A 17649-nucleotide genomic window follows, 5' to 3' on the forward strand; every position below is an offset into this window, starting at 1 on the left:
AAATGTCAGCCATGTAGTTTAAACTTCCAAACCTGACCTGACGGCCAGGGGCGTAGCTTTCGATCTGCTCCAGATGGCCAAGCAAATTAGCCCGCAGTGCAAAGCCGCCGAAGACAGAGATCTGTCCGGGAAGATAAGTTTCACCCTGGACCGCATCACTATCAATGATAGTAGGAGCCATCAAGCCTGACAGCGACGACACAGAGGAACTCTCAATGAAAGCACCAATGTCGGTGTCAAAACCGGTGGATCTCGGGTAGGGGGTCCTGAACTGTGCGTCTAGGCCGGATGGTAACGGGAGGCAAGGGACACGAAGTTTTACCCAGGTTTGGGCCCTCTTGATGGAGGTAAAACCCTACGTCCTACTTGATTAATATTGATGATATGAGTAGTACAAGAGTAGATCTACCACGAGATCGGAGAGGCTAAACCCTAGAAGCTAGCATATGGTATGATTGTTGTTCTGTATGTTGTCCTACGGACTAAAACCCTCCAGTTTATATAGACACTGGAGAGGGTTAGGGTTACACAAAGTCGGTTACAATGGTAGGAGATCCACATATCTATATCTCCAAGCTTGCCTTCCACGCCAAGGAAAGTCCCTCCCGGACACGGGACGAAGTCTTCAATCTTGTATCTTCATAGTCCAGGAGTCCGGCTGAAGGTATAGTCCGGCCATCCGGACACCCCCTAATCCAGGACTCCCTCAGGCACACCTCCTTCCGATGAGGGAAGCTGCTCGCCGGACTCCGGAGCCGTATAGGTCTCCGAGACCGTATTCGGCTGAGGGCCGAATTGGACATGGCCCACATCGCCAGTCTCCATGGGGGTCTGCGCCCCCATGTGTCTGACGGTCGAGGTCTCGCCCTCTGGCGCCACCCCGACGGCCTCCTGCGTCTCTCCCTGGCTTGGGATCCTTCGGGACAACACCTCGGTGTCATCCATGGCCCTGGGAGAGGAGGCCGGAAGGGACCCGCTGTCCATCACCTTCGGGTCCAGCGAGTTCCCTGAAGATGAGGATCGCTCGACGACGGAACGAGCCAGACTGCAAGTACATGATTCAACATGTTAAAATTATGGAAGTAAAGAAGCTGATATATGAATGCGTTAGGGTCTTTTGGATACTCACGATTCGGCCAGGGGCTTATCTCGGGGGCGTCGTTCAGGGCTGCCGTCGACGTCCCACGCGGAGCTATCCGCGAGGGAAACCTTCCCCTTCTTGGACGCCTCCACCTCCAGATTTGTGGAGGCCGCCCTCTTCTTCATTCCCCCCTCGGGGTGGGGGGGGGTTGCTTTCTTCTTCGTCTTCCTCCTCCTCGTCATCTTCGGCGGCGGAGTGGGTTTCGGCGTCTTCGGATGCCACATCCGAAGTACCCTTGGGACGGAGGCCATCTCTGGTCCCCTTGGCCTTCTTCTCCGGCGCCTTGTAGGGCGTCAGAACCAGCATCTTCGTCAGAAGCGGGATGGCTGGGTCCTCGGGTAGCGGAGCCGGACAGTGAATCCGCTCCGCCTTCTTCGTCCAACCCTGAGAAAACAAATAGGGAAGTTCGGACATCCTCCTTGAGTAAGCAAGTAAGGGATACACCTTGAAACACGGAAAACTTACCGAACTGGCGGGATGGGCCAGGTCATGCCCACGGTCCTTGGTGGTCTTCGGCCACGTCTCATTGGCCTTGAAGAGCACCTTGCAGATATCTTCGTGCGTAGTTCCGAAGAACTGTTGCAAGGTCTTGTGCTCGGCCGGATTGAACTCCCATAGGTGGCAAGCCTGGTTCTGGCATGGAAGGATCCGGCGAACTAGCATCACCTGAATCACATCGACAAGCTTGACGTTCTTGTCCATCATGCTCCTGATGCGCGTCTGGAGCGCTGTCAGCTCGTCCGACGAAGACCAATACATGCCCTTCTCTTGCCAGGAGGTAAGCCGCATTGGGGCCCCGGATTTGTATTCGGGAGCCGCGACCCAGGTAGTGTCGCGGGGCTCTGTGACGTAGAACCACAACTTCTGCCACCCCTTGACGGTCTCCACAAAGGTGCCTTTGGGCCACGGGACGTTGGACATTTTTCTCACCATGGCGCCTCCGCACTCTACGTGTTTGCCTCCCTCCACCTCCGGCTTCACATTGAAGGTCTTCAGCCAAAATCCGAAGTGGGGTTGCACGCGGAGGAAAGCCTCACACACGACGATGAATGCCGACATGGTGAGGAAGGAATTTGGGGCCAGATCATGGAAATCCAGCCCATAGTAGAACATGAGACCGCGGACGAAGGGGTGGAGTGGAAATCCCAGCCCGCGGACGAAGTGGGGGATGAAAACCACCCTCTCATAGGGCTTCGGGGTAGGGACTATCTGTCCCTCGGTAAGAAGCCGATGGGCGACCTCCTTGGCCAATTATCCGGCCTCCCAAAGCTGGGTGATGTCCTTCACCTTGATGGTGGAGGCCATCCACTTGCCCTGCGCTCCGGACATGGTCGGAGTGCTTTCTTGAGGCAGAAAAGATGAGAACTTGGGAGCTGGAGCTCGAGAGTGGGTAGGCGGAAAGAAAGAAGGCGTGGGTGAAAGAGGTGAATCATTATCCCCTTATAAAGGCAGTGAATATCAAGCGCCTCCCCACTCGCCATAAAACTCGCCTATTCCCCAGGGGCCGTGCAGGCGGCACGTTTGGATTCCCCACAGTAAATTGCAAGATAATAGAAATTAGTTGTTTAGTAGAAAGCTTTTGTCACACAAAAAAGTTATTTGTCCCTAGGCGATCGATGACTAGACCGGTCATCAATATTGCAATTTTATATGAGGGAGAGGCATGAGCTAACATACTTTCCATACTTGGATCATATGCACTTATGATTGGACTCTAGAGCAACTACCAAAGATCATTAAGGTAAGACCCAACTATAGCATTAAGTATCAAGTCCTCTTTACTCCCATATGCAACAACTGACTTACTCGGGTATCTGTTTCAGGCACTCACGCCACCCAGCATAAGCAAATCATGAACGTACTGCAACACCCTACAATAGGGGTCCCTCACATTTTGCGCGACATGGAGGGTACCATAGGACAACACCAAAATAAGATATACGTCTCAAACAAATCATGATCATCAATCAACCCATAGAACAAAACAAATCTACACAAACATCATAGGGTAACCACATATAATTGGATAATAATATATAGACTTGAGCACCATGTTTAAGTAGAGAATTACAGCAGGAATAGAGAGGTTACACCGCTGCATAGAGGAGGAGAAAGTTGGTGTTGACGGTAGCAAGATTGTTGGTGTAGACCGTCGTCACGATCCTTACCCCGGTGACACTCTGGCGCCACCAGGAGAGAGGGGGAGAGCCCCCTCCTTCTTCCTTGGCCTCCCCCTAGGTGGGAGGAGGGTTTCCTCTCTGGTCCATGGCCTCTATGGCGGCGGAGGCGCGAGAGCCCCTCTGAGATTGGATCTCTCTCTCTGTTCTCTTCTGTTTCGCGTTCCTATTTTTTGGAGATCCGTAACTCCAATTGCGCTGAAATTTTAACACAATTTTTTCCATATATTATTTTTCTTGCGCCGAAAGAAGGGTGCCAACTGACTTACGAGGTGCCCACTAGGCACCACCGTGCGCTAGGGGGTGTGGGTCGGGCCCTGGTGGATAGTGGAGGTTGTGGGCCTCTGTTTGCATTGATTCCACCTCCAAAAAATCACATATATTCCAAAATAAATCTACGTAATTTTTATCGCATTTGGACTTCGTTTGATATGGATATTCTACGAAACAAAAAATATACAACAAACAGGAGCTGGCACTGGGCACTGGATCAATATGTTAGTCCAATAAATCATGTAAATTGTTGCCAAAAGTGTGTGAAAGTTGTATAATATTGGCATGGAACAATAAAAAAATTATAGAGACGTATCAGCTATCAGCGGGGACCTGCATGGGCCATCAATATCGGAATCGATTCCGGTGAATTTAGGATAGGGGGTCCCGAGTTGATAGAATTGACATGAGAGTCACAGTAGATGCGAGGTTTTACCCAGGTTCGGGCTCTCTCAGAGAGATACCACCCTACGTCCTGCTTTGGTCCATATTGATTGTGGATGGAGTACATAGTACATGTGTTTCTACCACGAGATTGTCTATATCCCTCTATGTACCCTACCACTGGTTTACATAGGTGCCGAGGGGTCTACGGTTACAAATATGTCAGCTACGTGTATGGTAAGTCGTGATATAATTGACGTTTAAGTCTTGAAGTATGCACCAAGTCTTCGGGAACCTTCCTTGCATGCGCCGTGGGTCTTTTGTATCTGGCCCACCAGTGAGCCCCCTTGGTTGATCCTCGGCCTGGCCCATCTGGCCGGGAGACGACGTGGTGAGTACCCCCTAGTCCAGGACACCATCACCTACCCCTCTTCTTTGCCTGGATGTAAAGGTGATGTCCACGTCAGTTGCCCCGATCAGGCCTCTTTCTAAATAGATGTACACACATCATATGTCAATTTCGGACAGGGCTTCTTTTGTTTTGGAAACTTCCGAAGATGGTCATACTTCCTTTCTGGGAATTCCTGCTTTTACCAACTTTCAAAAATGCATGTATGCACTTACAGAAAAACAGGGATGTGGCTTTTGGATTTCAAACTCTAGAAAATTATATTTGAACTTTTGGGAGTTTCAACTTTCAACTTTCAAAAAGCCTAAGAAAAAGGTCACATGGGTGGGCTCCAAATTAGGTATGTATGTGTGTGAGAGAGGAAGAGCTCACATGGTGCACGTGGGTGGGGACCCTAGCACGTCTCAGGAGCGTGCCGTGACCTAGGGCACTCCCACATGTGGTCGGATGGCGGGCTACATGGTGGGTCTGTGTGTGTGAGAGAGAGAGGGGAAGAGTGCGCGTGGTACATGTGGGTGGGCCCCCTAGCACATCTCAGCAGCGTCTGGTGACCTAGAGCGCTCCCACGCGTGGTGGGAGGGCGGGCGGGCTCCATGCATGGTGGGCCTGTGTGTGTGAGAGAGAGGAAGAATGTGTGTGGTGCACGTGGGTGGGCGCCCCTAGCACGTATCGTGACCTAGCGCACTCCCGCACGTGGCCGGAGGGCGGGCTCCACGGTAGGAAGAGCGCGCATGGTGCACGTGGGTGCCCCCCGCCCCCTAGCACGTCGCGGCAACGTGTCGCGACCTATCGCGGTTCGACACGTGGTCGGAGGGCGGGCTCCACGATAGGAAGAGCGCGCATTGTGCACGTGGGTACCCCCCCGCCCCCTAGCACGTCACGACAGCATGTCGCGACCTATCGCAGTTCGGCACGTGGTCGGAGGGCGGGCTCCACGGTAGGAAGAGCGCGCATGGTGCACGTGGGTACCCCCGCCCCCCTAGCACGTCACGGCAGCGTGTCGCGACCTATCGTAGTTCGACACGTGGTCGGAGGGCGGGCTCCATGGTAGGAAGAGCGCGCATGGTGCACGTGGGTGCCCCCTGCCCCCCTAGCACGTCACGGCAGCGTGTCGCGACCTATCGTAGTTCGACACGTGGTCGGAGGGCGGGCTCCATGGTAGGAAGAGCGCGCATGGTGCACATGGGTGCCCCCCGCCCCCTACCATGTCACGGCAGCATGTGGCGACCTATCGCAGTTCGACACGTGGTCGTAGGGGGGCACGGTTATACGCGAAGGTTAAATTGCATCCAAAATATCATGTCTGACGTAGTCAAAGGAATAAAGAATAATAATAATTGTAAACATAGGATAAAAATAAACACTTGACATTTTCAACGCTCGACTAAAAACATTTTTAACACGGTACTCCTTCAGCGCCGACGTTCGTCAAGGCGAGGGCTGCCCGTCGGACTTCCATCTAAGCGGCACTATATTCATTCACGCCAGCAGTGTCAGTGGATCAGTCAGGCTTCTTCCGCACAGCATCGACCACAACTACACGCTTGTTGGTACGTGGCGTGCGTGCCTGCACGCCCAGCAGTAGGAGTGTAGCGGCAGCCAGCCAGCTAGCTGCTTGCCAGCCAGTGCGCCACCCACCGTCCGTCAGTTGCACTCGCATCGCATGCATGTACGCGCACGGGTGGCCGGGACAACGCCGGGCAGGCGCACGGACGGCCGGCCGGCGTGACCCGGCCACCACCAGATCGACCCCCACACGCCAGCTCGTCCGATCCATGCAAAACACCCCTTGACCCCCGGCCGTCGGATCGGCCCGAACGACGGCCCCGATAGGCCCGCACGTTGCCGTCGACGTGTACAGGTCGCAGAATCAAGCCGCGGGCACGAGGGCGACCGTGCACGCGACCCGTGGGCCCCGCCCGCGCGTGGACCTCGCGACCACGGCCCCCGCTCTCCTCCAACCCCCCTCGGCGCGGCGATATATTTGGCCCTCAGCTACAAGCCATTGCAACCACTCCCGGAGCGGAAGAGAGAGAGAGAGAAGAGAGCAGATATCATATCCCCCCCTAGACTCCAAGGCGAGGGGAAGCGGCCGGAGGGGAAAGCAACAAGCGGGTAGGGCTCGCCGACCGCCCTCCCAAATTCTCCATCGGAATCACGCACCGTTTTCTATATCTTTGTTATCGTCGTCGTCCCCGGCCGCTTGCTGTCCGCCGTTTGGTGCCTTGCTCCTGTTGTTTTGAGGGGCTGGGTTTGGTTCCTTTTCCTCCACTACCCCCAGCCCTCCTCGACTCGCCTTTCCCCAACCCATCCCTCCTCTCTCTCTCTCTCGTGTGTGTGTGTGTGGGTGGGTGTGTTGGTTTTGAGCAATCTTCTCGCCGGACTCTTCTCCTAGCTTGGCGCGGTGCGTGCCCCTCCTCGTCCTCCGTCTGTCGATTTCCTCCTTCCTTGCGTCGCGTGTGTGCGAGGGTGTTGTGTGGGTGGCTTATAGGCAGATACCTGTGGATTTGTCATCTCCCTTGCTTTGTTCTCTTGCTCGCAAGGGGTATGGCATGGTGTGTGTGCCTTGGTTTGTCCTCTACATACATGGTTGCTGCTGCCTGCTCGCTGGATCTTGGTCATATTTATGTCTTTCTCACGTACATGCGCGGCGGCGCGGCTATCTATTCTGAATTCTGATCCATCTATCCTCTCTTTCGTTTGTCTTTTAGATCCGTCCGCAAGACGCCGGGAGCAAGCAAGGAACGTACGTACACGCCGTGTCGTCGGCTTGTGCTCTCTAGACTGGGCTGGACAGGCTTGGACTGGTCGGTGTGTGGCGGCGCTCGGCTCACCTGAACCCAACTCGACGACGACAAACAAGCAATTGGAGGAAGCTGTTACCTAATCTTGTTTTCTTCCGATTCATCCATGGCCGCCGCGTCCTCCGCTCCCTTCTTCGGCCTCTCCGACGCGCAGATGCAGCCGCTGATGCCCGCGCAGCAGCCTCCCGCTCCGGCCGCCGCGCCGGCGCCCAAGAAGAAGCGCAACCAGCCGGGCAACCCAAGTGAGTAATTAATCCGTCCATCTACTATTCTACTCCATTAACCAATCATAATTCTACTAGTAAGTGATTATTAATTGAGTATCGGTCTCTCTGTAATCTGTATTGATGCAGATCCTGATGCTGAGGTGATCGCGCTGTCGCCGCGGTCCCTGATGGCCACGAACCGGTTCGTGTGCGAGGTGTGCGGCAAGGGGTTCCAGCGGGAGCAGAACCTGCAGCTGCACCGTCGCGGCCACAACCTGCCGTGGAAGCTGAAGCAGAAGAACCCCAAGGAGACGCGGCGGCGGGTGTACCTGTGCCCGGAGCCGACGTGCGTGCACCACGACCCGGCGCGCGCGCTGGGCGACCTCACCGGCATCAAGAAGCACTACTGCCGCAAGCACGGCGAGAAGAAGTGGAAGTGCGACAAGTGCGCCAAGCGCTACGCGGTGCAGTCGGACTGGAAGGCCCACTCCAAGACCTGCGGCACCCGCGAGTACCGCTGCGACTGCGGCACCCTCTTCTCCAGGTATACCATGCACGCACGCCATTGATCCATCCTTCCGTCCAAGATCGATGTTTCAGTTCATTTTCAGTTCATACAGGCGTGTGCTTATACTGTTTGCTGTTCGATTTTGGATATGCATGCGCGAATGATTGGGTCATGATGAAACTTTGATGAGGGGCTAGCTAGGCTGCTAGGGGCGATTCGATTTGACGGGTGGTGATGGATGGATGGACGGATGGGATGCTAGCCATAGGTAGCTGCCTAGGGTTAGGGCTGTTACTGCTGGTACTACGTGCCCGCCTAGCTAGGGACATGGGCTAGCTCTCGTGTTCGAGTCTGTGTGTATGTGTGTGCGCGCAACTTTTGGCTTGGTTGGATTGGAATTGGATTCCCTGCAGAGAGCGAGAGGAGAGAGCGAGAGAGAGAGAGAATGGAAGGGGATGGATGGAGGATGCAGCTAGAGCTAGCAGTCGACCCTCTGCTCTGCTCCCACGTGAATCGCTCTTGTCGAGAGGGGACTGGAGATATGCAGCCAGGGCACACCCTGACACGGTCATCTGGCGGCAGTCCCGCCTTTTTACACCTCGGAATCCGCACTCTTGCCACTCTCTCTCATCTGCATCGACCTGGCATGGCATGGATCCCCACCTGTGTCTTCACGTGATGACATACATGCTGCCTGCAGCACTCCCGTCTCAGCGCAGCCATGGCGCAGCACGCAGCCTTCCTTGCCTTCTCATGTGATGCATGGCAACTGGCAAAGTCATGCCAAGTACGTACCGCTGGCCATGCCTGGCCTGCTGTTAGCTTTCGCTAGCTAGCTTGCAATCAGCAGCATCCGATGGATGGATTAGCCACAAAGCCTGCTGCTGCGGCTTTTACCTGATGCATGTCGTGTCATGTACATGCCGGTCTTGTCTTACATGTAACAGATTACTATAGTTAGTTAGGGCGATGCATATTTGTCATGCACCTTTGTCTAGTTTTACCTCATTTTTTATGATCCTATCATGCCTTTAGATTAGTCCTTTTTTTTCTTACAAAATAAAAGCATTGTGCTGTTTATAGCTTAATCTGCTCCGTGGAATCGGATCCGAATATTCCTCAAAAATCATCGGTCAAAATTAATTGCCAGCTAGCATTCCCTCGAATAACGAGTGAGACGACAATCTATCATCGATGCACCCAGTAAAGGATTGCAAGCTACCCAACTGGCGTAATAAATCGGCACATTTAGAGCAAGAGATTTCATAGCACTGATTTTTTTTTTGAATTACTATGGTTGGGGCGGTGCATATTTGTCATGCACTTTTGGCTAGTTTTGCCTCATTTTGATGATCGTTACGCCTTCAGCTTAGTATTATATTTTGTACATAACAAAGCATTGTGCCATCCATTGCTTAATATGCTCCGTGGAATCGGATCGGAATATTTCTCAAAAATCATTGGTCAAAATTAATTGCCAGCTAGCATTCCCTCAAATAACGAAAGACACGACAATCTAGCATAGATGCATGCAGTAAAGGATTGCAAGCTACCCAACCGGCTAAACAAATCGGCACATTTAGAGCAAGAGATTTGGTAGCACGTTTTTTTTGAATTACTATAGTTGGGGCGGTGCATATTTGTCATGCACTTTCGGCTAGTTTTGCCTCATTTTGATGATATCATTATGCTTTCAGCTTAGTATTATTTTTTCGTAGATAACAAAGCATTGTGCAATCTATAGCTTACTTTTTTGAATCGGATCAGAATATTTCTTAAAAATCATCCGCCGAAACTAATTGTCAGCTAGCATTGCCTTAGATAGCAAAAGAAGCGTTAGTGTTATATGGATGAAGACACTAAAGGATTGCAAGCTACACAACTGGCATAATAATCAGCACATTTAGAGCAACTTCATCATTATATGCAAACACGTAGGGAAAATGATGATTTCCGCCTCATTCTTTAGTAAACAAATTTTATGACTAGTAGTTAAATAGAAGGCAAATCTATAAGTTTTGTGAAATACTGTGTTGGGGAGAGAGAAAGAGATTTGGTAGCACGGGTTAATTTTTTGAATTACTATAGGTAGGGCGATGCATATTTGTCATGCACCTTTGGCTAGTTTTGCCTCATTTTGATGATATCAGTAAGCTTTCAACTTATTATTATCTTTCCTTGCAAAATAAAGCATTGTACAATCTATAGCTTAACTTGCTTTGTCAAATTAGATCGGAATATTTCTCAAAAATAACCAATCAAAATTAATTACCAGCTAGCATTGCCTCATATAGCAAAAGAAACGACAATCATATATAGATGAACATAGTAATTGATTGCAAGCTACCCAACTGGTGAATAAATCGGCACATTTAGAGAAAATTCATCATTATAGGCAAACAATTAATAAAACCAAAATTTGACGATTTCCACCTCTCGCCTACCCACTATACTAAGCAGGTTTTATAAGTAGTTAAATAGAAGGAAAATATATAAAAATTTTGTGAAAGATTATGTTGGCAAGCGAGAAAGATTATGTTAATTTATTTGAATTACTATAGGTAGGGCGATGCATATTTTCATGCACCTTGGCTACTTTTTCCTCATTTTGATGATATCATTTTGCTGCCAGCTTAGTATTTTTTCTCTCCTTGCATAATAAAGCATTGTGCAATCTATAGCTTAATATGCTTCGTCGAATCAGATTAGAATATTTCTCAAAACTCATCGGTAAAATTAATTTCCAGCTAGCATTGCCTCAGATAGCAAAAGAAACGACAATCTTATATACAGGAACACAGTAAAAGATTGCAAGTTACACAACTGGCGTAATAAATCAGCACATTTAGAGCAACTTCGTCGTTATATGCAAACAATTAGGAAAACCAAAATTTGACGCTCCCCCCCCCCCCACCTTCCCCCTCTAGTAAACATATTTTATGACTAGTTAAATAGAAGGCAAATCTACAAAGTTTTGTGAAATATTGTGTTCGAGAGAGAGTGAAAGAGATTGGGCATCACAGGTTAATTTTCTTGAATTACTATAGTTAGGGAGATGCATATTTGTCATGCACCTTTGGCTAGTTTTGCCTCATTTTGATGATATCATTATATTTTCATCTTAGTAATTTTTTTCCTTACAAAATAAAGCATTGTGCAATCTATAACTTAATCTGCTTTGTCGGATCGGGTCAGAATATTTCTAAAAATCATCGGTCAAAATTAATTGCCAGCTAGCATTGCCTCAGATAGCAAAACAAACGACAATCTTATATAGAGGGTCACACTAAAGTATTGCAAGCTACTCAACTGGCGTAAAAATCACCACATTTAGGGTAACTTCATCATTATTTGCAAAATAAACGTCAATTATTTCTGTCAATATTCATTGAAATTTGACCAGTTTTAAATATCATTTTGTGTTAGTTTGGATATAATCCAAAATTTTGAGGTACACACATATTTTTCTACCCACTAAAATCACACAAAATTTCAAAATTAGAATTTAAATGATTATTCATTTCAATGTTTTGGTATGTATTGTGTTTAGAAAGAGAGAGATACACAGAGAGAGGGGGGGGCCATCCGGTGTGTTGCTACAAGACAAGTTTCGGGTTTTTTATAGTTCTGAATGATATGTTATGTATATCTGGTTGTCCAGTAGTTTGTGATGCGATAATGTTGATAGGATGTGCAATTGATCTTTTGATGGCATGTTTTCTTTCACAGTGGTGGCATTGACAGTGTTGTTAATGATCGGTAGATTCCCGATTAATTCCTACAAGAGTACCTAAATTATCAGCCGACGAGCGAGCTCTTCCATAGCCGCCCGCATCCAAATCAACCACGATTGGGGGATTTGGCGTTCTCTTAGATAAGACGAATTATGTTTAAAAAGAAAGAGAGAAGGCAAATTATATTGCATGTGTCATTATTGTTGCCAATATTTGTGTAGTTAGCCAATGATTGACCATTAAATGGTAAATTCAGTTCATCACCTGATTAGCCAACTAATTCCATATACTCCCCTGTGATTGCACAATGCATGTATCATGTTTGATACTTTATTTTTGTTGCTGAAATTTATTTGTAGGTCGAATTTTCGCCTTGATTTAATTTGACTAGGATGCATGTTTGATTCTAAATTATTTGATCAGAAAATTATAATGTGACCTTTTATATATATGGTGACAATTGTAATGTGACTTGCACCCATGCGCATTAGGCATGGAAAGTTTTTGACATTTTTTCCACGTACGCATGCAGGAGGGACAGCTTCATCACCCACCGCGCCTTCTGCGACGCGCTGGCCCAGGAGAGCGCGCGGCTGCCGCCGATAGGCGCCGGCATGTACGGCGGCCCTGGCAACATGGCCCTCGGCAATCTCTCCGGCATGGCGCCCCAGATGCCCAGCGGCTTCCCAGACCAATCCGGCCACCACTCATCAGCTTCGGCCATCGACGTCCTCAACCTTGGTGGCGGAAGCGGCAACGCCGGTCAGTTCGAGCACCTCATGCCATCCTCCTCGGGGTCCTCCATGTTCCGCTCCCAGGCCGCCAACTCCTCCCCGTTCTATATGGGCGGCGGCGCAGCGCAGGACTTTGCCGAGGATGACGTCCACTGTTCCCATGGCAACCAGGGCTCTGTCCTCCAGGGAAAGTCTCCCGCGGCCTTCCATGGCCTCATGCAACTTCCGGACCAGCACCAGGGAAGCGGCGGCGGCAACGGCAATAACAACCTCCTGAACCTTGGCTTCTTCTCAGGCAATGGCAACGGGAGCGGCCAGGACTCGCGCCTGGTCTTCCAGAACCAGTACAACGGCAGCGCCGGAAATGGCAACAGCAGCAATGGAAATGGAGAGAATGGCAGCATGGTCGCGTCCGGCAGCGTCCTAGGAGGTGGTGGCGGGGGCTTCCCTTCGCTCTACAGCTCGTCTGAGGCGGGCGGCGGGCTCCCGCAGATGTCCGCGACTGCGCTGCTGCAGAAGGCCGCGCAGATGGGCGCGACGACTAGCAGCCACAACGCTGGCGCTGGTGGCGCCGGGCTGCTCCGTGGCCAGGGTATGAGGGGCGGCGGCGGTGAAGGCGGGTCGTCGGCCGCTGCAGCGGCGGCGAGCGAGAGGCAATCTTTCCATGACCTCATCATGAACTCTCTGGGTAGCGGGAGCGGCGCCAGTGCTACGACCGGCGGTCGCGCCGGGGCGTTCGGCAGCGGCGGGGGCTTCCCCGTGGACGACGGCAAGCTGAGCACTCGGGACTTCCTCGGCGTCGGCCCTGGCGGCGTGGTCCAAGCCGGCATGGGGCCGCCCCGGCGGCACACCGGTGGCGCCGGGCTCCACATGGGCTCGCTGGACCCTGCCGAGCTGAAGTAGCAACATACAGCAAGATCGATCTATCGTCAAGAAAAACAACAAGATAATGCATGGAAGCTCTCAAGGTAAGGTGCGTGCATGGCGATGGAAGAATGAAGAGAGCATGCATATTACTGCATTTAGAAGAACAAAGTTAATAAATTAGTTTCTTGGGTAATCTTTCATCTGTTAATTAATTATTAGTGGACTTGTCCTCTTTGGCAAACTAGCTAGACCAGAATTTCAGTTTAATTTTGCCATGTTTCATGCATGTATGTATGTGATGTACATTTGGTCCGCCGGTCTCCTTGGAACTTGGATGTGATCGAGATGTGAAGACCGGACCGGACCGGACCAGACCGGAACTTAATCTGTTACCATTTGGAGTTTTACTGCCTGCTTGATACATGCATGCGTGCATGCCTGCGCTAATGTCTGGGTGATGATCATCAGAGTATACGATTCAATATCTATGTCAGCACGGGGTTTATATTTCATGTTGGTTTCTTCTCTGGGTGGCGCTGCTTTCAAAGCTTAAAGGACGACTGGGCTAATCAGCAAGCAAGCACAGACTGCAGAGTGGGCATTAAATTAGCTGGTACGTCCTCAGCTTATGACCAGTCAGTGAGGCTGGATGGATGCATCAGCGTGTAGTACGTGTATGTAGGTCTCAGGCGAGACCAGACAGGAAGCACACGACAGGGGAGGAAGATACAAGCAGATGATCCAAAGCACGCATCCCCAGTGCATGGCTCATCGATGAGCACCCGCTGCTGCTAGCTCTGGCTATGGTTGTGACTTGTGAGTGGTACTACTAGAATGCACCACTAGAGTACTACTAATTATTCGCTCGATCTTGGTTGGCCTCTTGACTTTGCATGCCCCTCGTCGATCGTCTGCAAGCAAAAACTGCTTGCACTGCTGCTCTCACTGTGTGTGTGTTGTGATCCGGTCTGGCTGAGGCACCACACATGCATATAGAGATGGATTGACGTATACAAATGTAGCCACAGGAAAAGGTACGTGCCGGGTCGCTATGCAACGTTTGGATGTAGCTGAACGCTACAGAACAAAGCTGGCCCTCTCAAAGTCCACGTGAAGAGAGAGAGAGAGAGAGAGAGACGACAGGTGCATGCTAGTCTGTGCATCAGGCAGGCCGATCCAGAACACTAGCTATAGCAACACAGGGAGGCCTGTCAAATGTCACACTGTTCATGTGATCACTAGTCACTAGCTAGTCACATTTTGGCTAATTAAGGGCATCTTCAGACCTCAAACTGTCTGCATACGTTCAGACCGTGCTCTTCGGATGTGTTGTGACGTATTTTTTCAGCAAACTAGGGGTCTTTACAGGAGTCCGGACAGCAGATCCTTAGGACTCCAACACCCCAGCCTCTCCAAAAACCCATCCCTAACCTCGCACCTCTATCCTCTTATTTTCTCTCCTTTCCTTTTTCTCTCTTGCCTTCGCCGCCGCTCCACCAACCCCGCCGCCCCGGTGAGTCCGGCACCTCCAATGGTACACCCGGGATCCAACCTGCTTCTTCTCTGATGCTGTTCCACGCCTCTCCTTTGACCGTCGCGCAGATACCATCAGCTCCTATTGTACTTACCATGCCCGGCAACTGTTCGGTGAAATGCCCATGCTAAATTTGTTTGGCCCTTCTTCTCTGAAGCAACGGATTCAGGTATGGAGTACATATACGAGCACTATGTTGAGTCATCAGACGGCTCGTCCGACGAGGAGGACTACACGGATGAGACGACGATGATACATACGGTCATTGCAGACGCGGAGTGTGCGGAAGAGCATGTTCTCAATCTCAAGGGATTGATCAAGGGTCATCGAGTGCTCAACCGTAACAGTGTGCGCGGCCATTTGATAATGATGTCCGACTACGTTGCCCCCGATGCCCTCTTCACTGACAATTTTCGCCCGCAGTTTCGAATGCGCAAAAATGTCTTTGATCATCTCTACCATGGGGTCCGATCCTTTGATGACTAGTTCATCTTGAAGAAGGATACCGTGGGAAGGATTGGATTCTCTGGTTACCAGAAATGCATGACTGCACTGCAGATGCTTGCATATGGCACGACCACTGATTCGTGGGGTGAGTACCTACGGATGTCTAGGAGCACATGCAGAGATGCCATGGTCAGGTCTGCAACTACCATGGTCTTGGTGTTTGGACCTCAATACCTGAGAGAACCAAATGGCGCAGACACCGATAGGCGCTTGACAATCTCAGAAGCAAGAGTGGCAAGGTTTGCTCGGATCTCTTGAATATATGCATTGGAAATGAAAGAAACTGCATAAAAGCTATACAAGGGCAATATCAAGGCCATGTCAAGAAGCCCACCATCATTCTTGAAGCTGTTGCATCACATGATCTTTAGATTTGGCAAGCCCGGGGTCTCACAATGACATCAATGTGCTGCAGCGGTCATCATTGTTTGCGAGGCTAACTTAAGGCAAAGCTCCTCCTTGCCATTGTACAGACAATGGGCATGAGTACGGCTACTATCTGGTTGACGGTATCTATCCTTCGTGGGCTACCTTTGTCAACACCAGCTCTAACCCAGTTGGCCAAACAAAGGCTCACTTTGTCCAAAGACAAGAAGTAGCTAGAAAGGATGTTGAGAGGGCATTTGGAGTTCTGCATGCACGTTTTGCAGTTGCTCATGAAGCAGCTAAACAATGGGATGCGAAGACCTTGTAGGAGGTGATGACTTGTTGTGTGATCATGCACAACATGATCGTGGAGCATGAGGGTGACGATGCTGCTACAAGTCTTGAATTTGAGAATATGGGTGATCCTACCGAACTTCCTGATCAGAATCCGGCCACATTAGAAGAGTTTGTTCAAATGCATCAGCAAATCCGGCATCGAGCAACTAAAGGAAGATCTGATTAAGCATTTGTGGACGGTTAAAGGGGACACCAATGTTTAAGTGTAATATTTAAACTTATTTAAATAGAACTATCGCTGCATTTGAACATTTAAACTATTGTAGACTATATATATGCAGCTATTTGAGTGTGCGGGCTAAAAAAATTGAGGCAGGCAGCGTTGGCTGACCGGTTCCCGTCGTGTTTTCCATGCATCGTCCGTTTATGAAGTGTTTCTGTTTTTGTTTTTGTTTCAAAAAATTGAGGCATTTGGAGTTCTGCAGGCACGTTTTGCAGTCGCTCATGAAGCAGCTAAACAATGGGATGTGAAGACCTTGTAGGAGGTGATGACTTGTTGTGTGATCATGCACAACATGATCGTGGAGCATGAGGGTGACGATGCTGCTACAAGTCTTGAATTTAAGAACATGGGTGATCCTACCGAACTTCCTGATCAGAATCCGGCCACATTAGAAGAGTTTGTTCAAATGCATCAGCAAATCCGGCATCGAGCAACTAAAGGAAGATTTGATTAAGCATTTGTGGACGGTTAAAGGGGACACCAATGTTTGAGTGTAATATTTAAACTTATTTAAATAGAACTATTGCTGCATTTGAACATTTAAACTATTATAGACTATATATATGCAGCTATTTGAGTGTGCGGGCTAAAAAAATTGGGGCAGGGTTGGCTGACCGGTTCCGTCGTGTTTTCCGTGCATCGTCCGTTTATGAAGTGTTTCTGTTTTTGTTTTTGTTTTAAAAAAGGAAGAAGGAAATCAGCGCTAACGAGGCCTCGAAACGTGGTGGTCGGGAATTAAGCCTAGCAGGGTAAGGCTGGTCACAATGGGCAAGAACATAGTCTAGTAACTTACACACTTCCCTAGACTATATTACTACCTCCACAGTGGGTAGGAACATCTATGTAGTATCATGCAACAATGTATTTATTAGGTTATAGACTCATTGTTTCTTGGAGTGTGTGATGTTCCAGTAACTTAGCTAGTTACCACAAGCACCTCTCTCTTCATTAAATATGTGACACATAAGCAAAGTTGTATTGGAGTGTGTGATGTTACTCCTAAGTTCCTCCCCATTGTGACCAGCCTAACCAACTCAACCAACCAATAACTTTGCTTGTACAAAGGAAACTGCATTCTATATTATAGGAGAAGCGGATTTTCAATAAATAAATAAATTGAAAAGCAGACCGGACCGCTGCTCACTTTAAATGCAAAATACTAATCTCCGCACAATGGCTGCCAGATGCACGTAAAAAAAAGGCTGCCCCATGTGCAACGGATGCCACATGGACCTAAAATAAAGGGATGCCCCCATGTGTGTGGCTGATTTAGTTGGGCCATGCATTACTGTTTTGTTCTGAACTTCTGATGATTTTTTAGGGGTAAAGACTTCTGATGATATAAGGGAAGTAATTTAGATGCATATTTTCATCATACTTGCATCCTTTATAACAATGATTTTATTATGATAAATTTATTTTAGT

The 17649-nt window shown here is 49.5% G+C and overlaps 1 protein-coding gene across 3 annotated transcripts; it reads left to right on the forward strand.

Annotated features, from left to right (window-relative positions):
- The first annotated feature begins 6339 nt into the window (after positions 1–6339).
- Positions 6340–13644, forward strand: LOC123104761 (protein indeterminate-domain 5, chloroplastic). 3 transcript variants are annotated; one of them, XM_044526639.1, is made up of 4 exons: positions 6340–6499; positions 7096–7430; positions 7542–7938; positions 12169–13644. In XM_044526639.1, the coding sequence occupies exons 2-4, from the start codon at positions 7295–7297 to the stop codon at positions 13271–13273; spliced, it is 1638 nt and encodes a 545-aa protein (XP_044382574.1). In that variant the 5' UTR covers positions 6340–6499; positions 7096–7294; the 3' UTR covers positions 13274–13644. The 3 variants fall into 3 exon arrangements, with proteins under 3 accessions (XP_044382574.1, XP_044382576.1, XP_044382573.1); XM_044526641.1 differs by lacking the exon at positions 6340–6499 and adding an exon at positions 6506–6788; XM_044526638.1 differs by lacking the exon at positions 6340–6499 and adding an exon at positions 6521–6973.
- Positions 13645–17649: the final 4005 nt, after the last annotated feature.

This window comes from Triticum aestivum, chromosome 5A (assembly GCF_018294505.1).
Source record: "Triticum aestivum cultivar Chinese Spring chromosome 5A, IWGSC CS RefSeq v2.1, whole genome shotgun sequence".
Classification (NCBI taxonomy): domain Eukaryota; kingdom Viridiplantae; phylum Streptophyta; class Magnoliopsida; order Poales; family Poaceae; genus Triticum; species Triticum aestivum.